Source organism: Triticum urartu, chromosome 2A (assembly GCF_056163025.1).
Source record: "Triticum urartu cultivar PI428250 chromosome 2A, HENAU_Tu73, whole genome shotgun sequence".
Taxonomy (NCBI): domain Eukaryota; kingdom Viridiplantae; phylum Streptophyta; class Magnoliopsida; order Poales; family Poaceae; genus Triticum; species Triticum urartu.
Genome location: NC_141874.1, coordinates 736,032,948 through 736,045,087, shown reverse-complemented (window position 1 = coordinate 736,045,087; position 12,140 = coordinate 736,032,948). Strand labels below are relative to the sequence as shown.

Below are 12,140 nucleotides of genomic sequence, written 5' to 3'. Positions count from 1 at the left end.
ATATTAAAAAAATATCAACATCAACAATATCAAATATATATGTACTATGAAACTACATTTTATAACAAATCTAATAATATTGATTTGGCATTGTGAATGTTTATATTTTTTCTATATGTTTGATCAAAGTAGAGACACTTTGACTTTTGATAAAACTTATATGTAGATTATTTGGAGCATGAATTTGAGGATTTGGTTTGATGGATCCGGTTGTGGACGCTGACTTTGGATGCTTGCCAGGTCACTGTCCGCGGACGTATAGGCCGCATATTAGGTAATTGTGGTTGTAGATCAAAGGGGAACTTTTGGTCTATCGGTGTATATACACCCTATATGAAAAGGATAGTAATTAAATAAAAAAACTGAAAATATTTTTGAAATAAAGTTGACCTTCCGTTGTACTTGTAAGAAGAATTCCACATAATGAAAAAACCCTCGTTGACTTCTTAAAAAAACAAAATTTTCAGCCAAAATAGTGTGAATAGTGACCTATAATAGCAAATATTTTTTGTTTTTCTGTCCTAAAGTCAACGCTTGGTTTTTGCTTGGCAAAATATGTATACTAGTGCACAAAAATCCAATTTGTTCCAAAAAAATCTAAACTTTTTTTTTACTTTTTTTTGTAGTTATTGAAAAATAAATCTCATATATGGTATATATACCGCCATGAACTACCAAATGGTGTCTACCACGTGCTATCAAATTGACTTTTCCTTGTCTTGTCAATGAAGATACTCCCTCCTTTTCGGTTTATAGGGTTTAAATCTGAAATATCATCAACCAAGATAGATGATGAGTGGAGGAATATATCTCGTAGTTTCAAAATTACTCAAACTTTAATCTGCATTAATTGCAGTGTATGCATGGATAACCACTAAATGAGTAGAATCGTTGCATGCATTGGTTGGTTTCTTTTAATTCTTGTGTGCATCAATTTACTGCACCTTAAAATGTGAACACATGGTGAAAATAAGTGAAAATAAGATTTATAATATGAAAAAGCTAAGAGAATGAGATGAGCCCAATAAAAACCGGAAAGAAGGGAGTATATCACATTTTCTATACGTGGTTTTACTAACAAACTACTACTATGTATCCACAAAACTTGTTGAATATTCCTCTTTGGAAATTGTAAACATCACAAGTATCTTCTTTTAGCATAATTGTGTACAGAATATAAACATGTACTGTTTCCTTTCTAGTTTGTTAGGCCTAACTCGAAAATTTCGGTAACCAAGTATGAATTTGAGAGGGATCACAGAAAATTCTAGTAGCAACACTGTCATCCATAAGCTTGTTCAGACGGGTATGACAACTCGTACGGCTATTTGGGTACACCATGCACCGGAGGAGATTCTCCCTTATACGTAACAACCTCTAGTTGATGAATGGAAAGTCCCTTTTCCGCACAAAAAAGGATATTCATCAAGCATGGTCTCTCGTCCTCTTCCTTTTCTTCATTCCTTCACTAGACAATTATCGGTGCATTGCCACATTGTTATAAATATTTAATACGTTAGCTCGTGTTTTTACTTGCCCTAATGTGATTATACAAATAAATATTTATAAATTTCCGCCCGTGATTTATCTACCTAAATAAAAAACAATTGCACCTTCCGGCCGAAAATACTTGTCAAAGAAATGGATAAAAATAGATATATCTAAAACTAAAATACGTCTAGATACATCCATCCATTACTCCGACAAGTATTTCCGAATAAATAGAGTATATGGTAAGAACTTATTGACTTATCAAATAATCCCTTCGTTCCTAAATATTTGTCTTTCTAGATATTTCAACAAGTGACTACATACAGAGCAAAATGAGTGAATCTACACTCTAAAATATGTCTATATACATCTGTATGTGGTAGTCCATTTGAAATATATAAAAGACAAATATTTAGAAATGGAGGGAGTAAAACATAATTTATTTTACAAGACGATAAAAGATGGAATAGTTAAGATGATTTTGAAATAAAATGATGAATAAAATAGGAGCACTATTTTTTAAATGACAAAGATAATTACCCATGCGTTGCCACATGCTATATATATTTTAGTATGTTAGTCCATGATTTACCTAACCATATTATTTTGGAACGCAATACAGTCGGAGATGCTCTCATACGCATGCATATACTCACCCAAAGATACCGAGGTGATGCAACATATTAAGATTAACAAAGTCACCACAAACTTCTCGTAATCGCGGGGAACGTCTCCTCTAGCCTCCCCACAAAAAAAGAACGTCTCCTTTAGCCAAACAAACGTTGCCGAAATGTTTAAAATAATCCAGAAAAATGCGTGCACCGGTGCCAAGTCTATTACTTAAACCCTCATGAGTTGTAAACAAATGTTTATAAAGCCCTACCAATGACTACCTAAATAAAAAAAATCATATTTTTACCATTTTTATTGGTTTATGAAAGACAACATAATTTTATCTGTCAACTCAATAAAAGATGGGATAGTTAAGACGGTTTTCATGGGAAATCGGTGAAAAAACCCCGAAGACAGAGGAAAATCAAAAATGAAAAGAGGGAGGAAAAACGTATGTAAGGTTGGACGAATCACTCTGAAAAAGAACACCTTTTTTTAAGTACTCTCTTCGTTCCTAAATACAAGTCTTTCTAGAGATTCCAATACGGACTACATACAAAAAAAATAGTGAATCTACACTCTAAAGTATGTCTACATATATCTGTATGTAGTCTGCATTGTAATCTCTAAAAAGGCTTATATTTAGAAACGGAAGGAGTACTATATAAGTAAATAGAGAGAAAAAAATGTTACTCTTCATCTAGGGAATCACTACCTCCAAATACCCTAGAGTTGGGACGGGCCCCATCTGTCATCGTCACCGGCTTAGGGCTAATGGCGTCTTGTTTGCGAAATTTCCCAAAAAACATGCTTATTTCCCTCCCCACCCGAAAAGCACCGAAAGGGGGGCGAATCTGTGCGCGTCCAGCGTAAGCATCACGCGAGCCGCGGGCGGCCGTCGATCCCCGATCGGACGGCCTGGGCGTCCCCTCCGCCCTATATAAAGCGCCCCGGGCCTGCCCACACCCAAATCCTCCGACTCCTTCTCGCCCCCTCCTGCCCCGTGGTCCCCAACCGCCGTCCGCCGCCGCAGAGGGGAGAGGCGGCCGCCGCCCGCCGCCACAGCACCGCCGGCCCCGTCGCCCCCGCGCACCCCGCCGGTCGGTACGCGCGACGCCGCCGCACCCACTCCCTCTGCCCGATCTGTTTTCTAGGGCCTGATCTGTGCAGGATTTCCGTGATTAGGGTTTGATCCCATGGCGTCCAAGAGGATCCTCAAGGAGCTCAAGGACCTGCAGAAGGACCCTCCCACCTCATGCAGCGCAGGTGATTTCCCCTCCGTCCCTTCCGATTCCGTCCAGATCTCGCCCCGAGTTGAATTGCGTCAGGATGAGCGCGCCGTTTGCGTGGTCTGGTTGTTAGTTACTGGTCATGAGGGTTACGTTGTCGATTGTTTAGCTCTGCTCGCGCAGTGCTTTAGGGTTTGCTGATTGATTGGTGGAGAGTACTCTACTTATGAACTGTACATGGCCTATTAATATGATTGACTCATGCCATGTGTGTGATGTATCTTCTGAGCAGGTCATTAAAAAACCCTTGGATTTTGTTTTGTTAGGTTAAGGTATGCCAACCTTATTACAGTTTACAGTGAACAGCTCATTAGGTCAGTACCACATGGGTGGAACATGCACCACCCAGTAGCACTATATGCTATCTTAACTGCCATTAACCAAAAGAAATTAAAATTGCCGAGGACTTGCAGTTTATATGGACAGTTAGGCATGGACTAGAACTACTTTTTAAACATACAGTACCAACCTTATCTGTTATGCATGGACTAGACTATTTAAGAAACATAAACAGTGCCAACCAAATCAATAGGGAGAATTATGCCTATGTTTTAGTAGGAATGGTCACCTTTCTTCATTGGTCTATCAATGCATACTGGAAGAAATATAATTCTGAAGCAACTTGAGCTTTGGTGATGTTGTTTAAACCTTATTTAAGAAGCATAAAGAGTACTAGCATGATGAATAGAGTGAATTGTCAAGAGTGGCCTATGTTTTAGTAGGTTGCAATGATCACCTGTTTTCCTTGGTCTATCAATGCATACAGGTAGAAATGTAATTACTGAAGCAACTTTAGCATTGTTAATGTGTGTGTAAATCTGATTTGAGAAACATGAACAGTACCATCCTAACCAATAGAGGGAATCATCAAGAGTGGCCTATGTTTAAGTGGTCTATCAATGCATACAGTTATAAATATAATTACTGAAGCAACTTTAGCATTCATAATGTGTGTAAACCTGATGTTCTGTGTTTTAGTGGAGATACCTGGCTACAGTGGATGTCCTAGCGTCCTGGGTGACTTGATGTTATTTAATACAACAGTTGGTTCTACTAACCTATTGATAATGAGCAATCAACTTTGAATTATTCTAATCACTACTGGACGTGTATATGATGGATAACCCTCGATAACATAATTTCATGTCTAATTCTGAACTTGTTCACACATAACTAAGGCTGGCAGCCGCTTGATCTCGCGGCAAATATGACTTGTTTATTACTCATACTTGACTGGCTTGATACAAATGTTTGTCTGACTGTATTACTTTACTTTGATTTGGGCAGGTCCTGTAGGTGAGGACATGTTCCACTGGCAGGCAACTATCATGGGACCCTCTGACAGTCCGTTCACCGGTGGTCTATTTTTGGTGAACATTCATTTCCCACCGGATTACCCCTTCAAGCCCCCGAAGGTAATTTCCGGTGTACCGAGCTAACCTTTGTAAAAAAGAGTTCATATTGGAATTGCTGTTACACAAATGTCTTGGGGGTCCTCAAACAACCACTCCCTCTGTTCCTAAATATAAGTATTTTTAGAGATTCCAATAAGGGACTAGTACATGCGAAGCAAAATGAGTGAATCTACACTCTAAAATATGTCTATACATCTGTATGTAGTCCATAGTGGAGTATTTAGGAACGGACGGAGTAGTTTGCTGCTGCTTGCTATCTTATCTATTTTTTTTCTGACATCCAGACATGAACATATTTCAGGTCTCTTTCCGCACCAAGGTGTTCCACCCAAACATCAACAGCAACGGCAGCATTTGCCTTGACATTCTCAAGGAACAGTGGAGCCCGGCTTTGACCATATCAAAGGTAAAGATCTGCATTCCTAGCTTGGTTGTTCCATTTTTGCTTAAATCTTGTTGCTGATATGAGCTTGGTTCCTTGAGCTACTTCCATCTCACAAAAATCCTTAAGCTATGTTTCTCTAACATTTACCCGTCTCTATTAACAGGTCCTCCTGTCAATCTGTTCGTTGCTGACGGACCCCAACCCTGATGATCCCCTGGTGCCTGAGATCGCTCACATGTACAAGACTGATCGGGCCAAGTATGAGTCCACGGCACGCTCCTGGACACAGAAGTACGCCATGGGCTAGAGCCTGGACGGCCAGCTGGTGACCATGGATGCGCCGAGCCCAGAACCGTTATCACCTAAATAACCAGCCAAAGTATCACCCCACCCCGCGACGAAGTGAATGGACTTTTGAGGCCGTTGTGCCCCTGTTGAACTCGTATGAATGTACTCTTGCCATGTCAAGTCCGTTGGGTCTGGGTAGTCTGTTCTACCTGACGTTTCGTTATCCATTAAGTTAAATCTCTGTCGTATCTATGATATGTGTGGCTATCCATTGCATGCTTTGATTGGGTTCTCTGGCTGGGAAGGAATTGTGGGTTTGAGAGCCCCCAACTATTTTGAAGTTGAAAATGTCGAAGCAAAGAACCTAAAATTCCTAAGAAAATCCAGGTGCCTAAAATCCATGACTGTTGGGTCTGTAATTTTTCTGAATGATTATGTCATAGAAACAGAGCAATGCAAACTTTTCTTTGGAATTGCATACGAAAATGTGATATTCCAAGTTCAAAAAAAATGAACCATTTAAGAGCTATAAGAAAATCATCTATGAATAGTGACATTGGGCACTATTCAATGTTGATTTTTGTTTTTTTACCTTGTATAAATAAATTTGTGTACTTAGAATTTCACCAAATTTGTGTACTTATAAACAAATTTGGGGGAGTTCAGTTCACACTCCGCCAACAACTTATATTTTGGAACGGAGGGAGTAGAATAAACCCAGTCGCCACCCTCCAGAGAGGATCTTGATTGGTGCGGAGGTGTTTCTTCATGGAACATAGTTTTTTTTCCCCATCGGCCTGACTCCAACGACACAGCTTATTCTTTCGAGCCTCGCAAAGGTCCTTTTGGTCTTGTGATGCTACCTATCTAGATCAGGCAGTCCCCTCGCCAATGTGCTTAGCGGCGAATCTCAATCATACACGACTGTGGCAATTCAATGAGGCTTGATTCGTTCTTCAACAGCAGAATTGGGTGAATCTCCATCATACACGATGGTCTCTTATTGTGGCAATTCAAGGAGGCTTGATCCGTGCTTCAACGGCAGAATTGAAGTGATTGCAGATTGAAATCCTAGGTTTGTGCCAAGTCAAATTTAAAGTTTGACTATATATAAAAATTTATCAACATCTACAACACAAATTAGTTTTGACTAGATGCACCATAGTCATACAAACATATATTTGATGCTGTAGACATTAGTAACATATTTCTCAACAAACTTGGCCAAATATAGAGAAATTTGACTTAGATAAAGCTAGAACTTCAAATAATTTGCAACGGAAGGAGTAAAAGCCAAATTTAACTTCAAAAAACAAAGAGAATTGGAAGGGCAACGATAAATTAGAGGGTGATCCAGTTCAAGATAAATAGACGGTATTATTTCATCTGCAAAACAATAATGTACGGGGACATAAATGATAGAGAATCATACTAAATGCACACAGCGTGATGCATTCACTTGTGCTATACAGCATCCCATAACCAATAACAATCTATCATTTTTATTTACTCGCAATAATCTATCACCCATATGTAACCATATCTGTTATGTACACCTTGGACTGATGCTGTATAGATCTGTAGCATATTTTAGAGGATAACAACCTCATGGCTCTTTCCCTGGCTTTGCCAGTTATAGCTGCGGCCGTTAGGATCTATCGCCATGCATTCACTAAAGACGAACCACTGTGGCGTGACTTCTGGCGGAACTGCTTCTTGTTTATGCACCATGCGTCCGAGAAAGTGCTCACCTGAATTAGGGCAGTCATTAGTGAAGATAAAAGTGCGATAAACTGATCACCAGAATCGACGCTGTCCTTACAGTGCCGATCATCTTTGCACCGAACCAGGCGGTGTCTGTGCCAAATGGAGGAGGCAGAACCCTTATTCCTTCTGAGATGTATGGAGGAAGAAGTTTGTGGAGCTCTTTCTCGAGCCTCTCTGTTCACAATGAAAATACAGCCTTATCCACCAGTGTTCTAGATTTGTTGTGTTATGCATTAACTTCCAATCAGCTGTTCAGTATTAAAATGCATTAGGCAAGCATACCTGGCAAACCAGGTAAGCACGACGATCCACCAGCTAAAACCACCGTCTTGAACCAGCTGTGGTCACGGAGCACCTCATAATTGTAGCAGTGATCCATACATAGAGATACTGCTTTGTGCAAAGCCATAGCACGACTGCAACACAAACATCGAGCAAGCATAAGCAAAATGTATTAAAAGGAAAAGGACAAGCAAGGTTACGCAACAGAGAAGATAACATACACTCCTCCAATCTGGGGCTGGAAAAGGATTTCTGCCATCTTGAATCTTTCTTCTGATAGAGTGAACCACCCTTCACCATCCACCTCACAGGAAGCTTGTGTGTTCTTACATAGTTCTGCTTCATAATCAGCCGCGACGTAGCAAATTTTCTTTACAGATAGAAGAGGAAAGGGAGGTAGAATCATGTGTTAGCTATCATCTCCATTTCTGTCATGTACATAATCAAAATAGGTTGCCCAACTAATGGCTCCAAGCACAAATAGTTTGTTACTATGTCGTCCTCAACTAATAATATAGGTTTCAAGCACAATTAGTTGGTCTGTAGCCCCCAACTAATCAGTTACAAGCACAACTGGCCACTAGGTGATATTTATGTGGAGAACGCAAGCTACAGAAAATTACATTAGCTATATTGGGATAATAAACAAAAACCCTACCTCCTTGATTGTTCGAACAGTGTACAGTGATTCAAAAGAAATATTCCTTCGCTGCAATAGCTCCTTTAGAAATCCAGTAAGTTTCAGAGCACCTTGCCCCACAGTTTCAATGCCTATCTCACGCATCACCCTACCTTGAAAGACTGTTGCAAGGAAAATACATAAGATAAAACAAATGGGTATTTTTACCACTTGATCTAGATGCACTTCCATGTGTTATAAACATTTTGGGACAAAGCCTGACCATGAATAATTATCAGTCTACAGCCCACACATAGTCTTATCAATACTCAAGCAAGTTCTTTGCATTAAGTTGATATTCAATGTAATAAAACTGTGGTAGGCCTAAAGGCTTGGAATATCGGCCATGTTTACTGATCTTAAGAGAAGATACATCAGATACTGAAGAAAACAGTAAGATGGTCGACTGAGTCGAACCTTACACCAGAACTTACTGGGAACAACGGATGTGACATTGAATCCAATGTTGACAACAATACCAGAGGTTCGTCTAGCAGCATACAAAGCTAGGAGTGCCTGCAAAAACACATGTCAACAATCTCCCAAAATATTTTCTTCAGCAGGTAAAGTTAATGAATAAAGTAAACAGAAAGGTGGCTTCTACAAGACTACAACTACATCGAGGTTCGATTTAAATTTGACGACAAAATATAGAAAATGTATTACAGAAAATTCTTAATTGAGAAGTTCCAGGTGTCCAGCTTGAACCGCGACTCATGATTCTGACACAATATAATATGCGAATCTTATACTTTTCCAAAGATAAATAAAAAAAATAGTGTCTCAAATCTCATTATGACAAAAAATAATAATCAAAGGGACAGTGGTACACAAGGTTGAACCAAAAAGTACATCAAGAGGTGATAAATGTAAGGGCGAACAAAATCACCAAGGGAACATAAAAATGCTTACTTGATCAACAGCACAAACTGCAGGAACATTCATGTCGAACAAAACCGAGTACAATGTCTCCTTGTATTGCTTTCTTGAGGCCCTAGCAGCCTCGGTATCTGCGCCAAGTTGAGTTAGAAACATACGGTCAGACAAAGAAGTTTGAAATTGTTCATCAACCATAGTAACAAATTGATGGGCAGATGTTGAAAAATTGTTTCAAGTTTCTATTGTTAACTTTGAGTCAGTTGCAAAACTCTGGCTCTGTAGCAAAAAATATCTTCATCTTAATGTAGTCTCTTCTGCTGTCCTGTGGGGGCTGTGGAATTTTAGGAACTCCATTGTTTTTAGTAGGTGCTCCTGGATCACTATGAAACAGGTGCTAGGACTGGTCTCTCGTTATTTGACAGATCAAACAAAACCGTTCCAGGATTTACAGGGAGGGCTCCTGATGGAATTTTAGACCTCGCCGTGGATGCATCTGTCGTCTGATGGCAGCTTTTGCACTGGAACCAGACTGATACACTGCAAAAGGTGGGTTGGCTCTGTATCCTTGAAGGAGGTGGTGGGGAATGCTGCACATGGTGGAAAGAGCACCGTGGAATATCAGAAGCAGCACCCCGACGAAGAAGACTCCATCCATGTGCTGTTCTCTAGTTACTATTTGTGACACCCCCTAGCCTGCATGTCTGTTTGGGGTCTTTTGAACTCATATTTTGTTGGTTTCGTTGGTTTGCTTTATGCTGTGCTCTAGCGGCAGGCTGGTAGACACTCCTTTAGTTTTTGCTGTCTGTCGGTGTAAGAACTCGTTCGTGGTTTCTTTTCTTAATTGAAATGAAACCGAGGGATGGCCCCTGATTTTGAAAAAAATTGATGGGCAAAAAAATGTAACCATATAACAGGGCCGCCATATAGAAATAGTGATGAAGGTAAACAATGTAAGACAGAATAGAGAATGATAAAGTAGAAAATTGTATCACCTAAAAATACTAACCATCGGAGTGGCAGAGGGGAAGGGCAACAACAATTGGTCGAGCAGAAGGCTTTACATGCATCCTATAAAAAAGTCAAGAATAGATAGAGTTTATGGCAAGAATATCTGGATATGTATATTGATTGCTTGTGTGTCGTGATCAAGCAAGAGATGGTGCAGCCAATTTGATAGTAGACCAAACCTAGTCAACGAAAGTTTTAACAATATAAGTTGTGTGTGTGTGTGTGTGTGTGTGTTTCAAGTGAATTCACCCAGTGAGAACTCAAATCATCAACGGAAAATGTTGAGCAAAAAAGGTAAAGGAACTTTTTTATATACAAGATAAAGATATTGCAGTGGAACTTCAAAGATCTTACAGACCTGTTATAGATTGTTGAGAAAAAATGACGAAGTCTTGCATTCATAGGGGACTCGATGTTACCAAATTCCTGCATGATGATCCCAGCAAAATTAGGACATAAATGATATCATCAATTCAATCATCTTATTATCACCGTGAAGTTGTCAAACCAACATTGGTCAGAGTGTTCCACAAAGAATTTTTTTTGTCATGATAAATGATTGACACACAATGGCTTGGTAGATTTCATATTTTACTGATCACCACAGCTTACCAGAAAAGTTGCACAACGCCCAGAAGGAGCAGCATACTTGCTCCAGCCATACTTGCAATAGCCTGATCCACCTATATAATTTAAGAAAACAAACAACAGGGAATGCACACCATTTTAAAGGAGGCCATAAAATCAAAAGAACAGGGGTCAATAAAAACACTGCCGATTTCCCTCCAAAAATGACTATCGCGTCGCACAAAGCAAAGGGCCAGATACAATCAGCCTACCATAACGACCTAATGAACTGAAGATAACTAATCACGTTATGTTCTGTTACCGTTAACAGTGGAATCCAGAGTCTGACGCATGGCCGCTTGGGGAAAAAACGTGTAGTGACTGACTGAAGGTAAGATCATTAGAGTTGTCCAAATGGGGGAATTTGTTGGGTGTACAATCCCTTAATGAAGCAATCAATGCATATATAGTTATACAATCGCTGGATAACTAGTGATGATTAAGCGCATGAAAGGGAGATGCTGGCTGTTACTTACCATCGACTATGATAGAGCCTGGAACGAGCGCTCGCTGTCCGTAGATGCGCTTGAAGGAGAGCTGCGGCGGAACGCGAACAGTGCCGAAGTAGACGCTGCGTACGCAGTGGCACGGCACAGTGCTGTTAGTTAGGACTTAGTAGGCGAACGAGGCGGGGACGCCAAAACGGAAAGGCCCGGGCCGCGTGAGGAGCCAGCCAGGAGGAGGAGGAGGAGGAGGGGGGAAGGGGGGCAACCTGCGGGGCTCGGCGGAGCCGGCGGCGAGGTGGGTCTCGGCGAAGACGACGAGGTCCCAGGGGTCGGGGCCGAGGCTGAGGAAGAAGGCCCAGAGCGCGTTGTCGGAGGCGAGGAGGCGCCAGGTGCGGCACACGGCGGCGGAGCGCGCGGCGTCGGCGGGGCCCAGCAGGCGCAGGATCTGCGCCAGCACGTCGATCGGCACCGCGTCGAGCGCGCCCAGGGAGCCGTACTCCGCCGCCGGGGCGCCGCGGCGGCGCGGGGAGGAGGAGGAGGCGGAGGCGTCCGGGTCGCGCGGCCCGGCGCGGGCCAGCACGGAGCCCCACACCTTGCGCAGCAGCGTGGACGCCATGGCCGCTCGGACGGGCGGGGCGGGGCGGGGCGGCGATCGCTTACATGCGCCGGACGGGGAGGAGGAGCGCGGGGGAGGAGTGGGATGGGATGGGAGGGGATCGAGAGGCACGGAAGCCACCAGAAATTTGGGGGCGTGGACCGGGTTGAGGTGGGTTGGTCCGTCGTGTGACTGCGAGTGGGCCGCGCGGCTCCCCCGCACACTGTTCTCGGCGAACTACCCCACTGTGTGCACTCGCTCGACTGTCTGTCCTTCTCATCCTTTCCGCCGCATGCGTCTAATCGAAGGCCAGCGCTGGGTGCCGCCTGGCCGGCCCAATTTTTGGCCGGTCGGGCTAGCATCCGTCCGATTGGGGC

At 42.1% G+C, this 12,140-nt stretch overlaps 2 protein-coding genes across 3 annotated transcripts; one reads left to right on the top strand and one right to left on the bottom strand.

Moving 5' to 3' along the window:
- The first annotated feature begins 3,071 nt into the window (after positions 1 to 3,071).
- Positions 3,072 to 5,732, top strand: LOC125531702 (ubiquitin-conjugating enzyme E2 28-like). 2 transcript variants are annotated; one of them, XM_087545291.1, is made up of 5 exons: positions 3,072 to 3,203; positions 3,289 to 3,369; positions 4,680 to 4,807; positions 5,109 to 5,213; positions 5,356 to 5,732. In XM_087545291.1, exons 2-5 carry the CDS (start codon positions 3,300 to 3,302, stop codon positions 5,497 to 5,499), a joined length of 447 nt encoding a protein of 148 aa, XP_087401417.1. In that variant the 5' UTR covers positions 3,072 to 3,203; positions 3,289 to 3,299; the 3' UTR covers positions 5,500 to 5,732. The 2 variants fall into 2 exon arrangements, with proteins under 2 accessions (XP_087401417.1, XP_087401418.1); XM_087545292.1 differs by having other exon boundaries at positions 3,077 to 3,207.
- Positions 5,733 to 6,837: 1,105 nt separating this feature from the next.
- On the bottom strand, positions 6,838 to 11,899 carry ARP8 (actin-related protein 8). The gene is made up of 12 exons (XM_087545290.1): positions 11,435 to 11,899; positions 11,199 to 11,293; positions 10,708 to 10,778; positions 10,454 to 10,521; positions 10,094 to 10,155; positions 9,121 to 9,218; positions 8,643 to 8,724; positions 8,188 to 8,330; positions 7,751 to 7,899; positions 7,530 to 7,663; positions 7,303 to 7,421; positions 6,838 to 7,231 (listed from the first exon to the last, which is right to left on the bottom strand). Exons 1-12 carry the CDS (start codon positions 11,782 to 11,784, stop codon positions 7,136 to 7,138), a joined length of 1,467 nt encoding a protein of 488 aa, XP_087401416.1. The 5' UTR covers positions 11,785 to 11,899; the 3' UTR covers positions 6,838 to 7,135.
- Between the last annotated feature and the right edge of the window lie 241 nt (positions 11,900 to 12,140).

What these genes read in the sequence shown, in the direction of transcription:
- LOC125531702 (XM_087545291.1), top strand. Translation starts at nt 3,300, where the DNA reads ATGGCGTCCAAGAGGATCCTCAAGGAGCTCAAGGACCTGCAGAAGGAC. An exon ending in TCCCACCTCATGCAGCGCAG is followed by an intron (nt 3,370 to 4,679) that starts GTGATTTCCCCT and finishes TGATTTGGGCAG; the next exon opens with GTCCTGTAGGTGAGGACATG. An exon ending in ACCCCTTCAAGCCCCCGAAG is followed by an intron (nt 4,808 to 5,108) that starts GTAATTTCCGGT and finishes AACATATTTCAG; the next exon opens with GTCTCTTTCCGCACCAAGGT.
- ARP8 (XM_087545290.1), bottom strand. Translation starts at nt 11,784, where the DNA reads ATGGCGTCCACGCTGCTGCGCAAGGTGTGGGGCTCCGTGCTGGCCCGC. An exon ending in TCCCCTCTGCCACTCCGATG is followed by an intron (nt 9,219 to 10,093) that starts GTTAGTATTTTT and finishes AACTTGGCGCAG; the next exon opens with ATACCGAGGCTGCTAGGGCC. An exon ending in TGTCACATCCGTTGTTCCCA is followed by an intron (nt 8,331 to 8,642) that starts GTAAGTTCTGGT and finishes TCCTTGCAACAG; the next exon opens with TCTTTCAAGGTAGGGTGATG.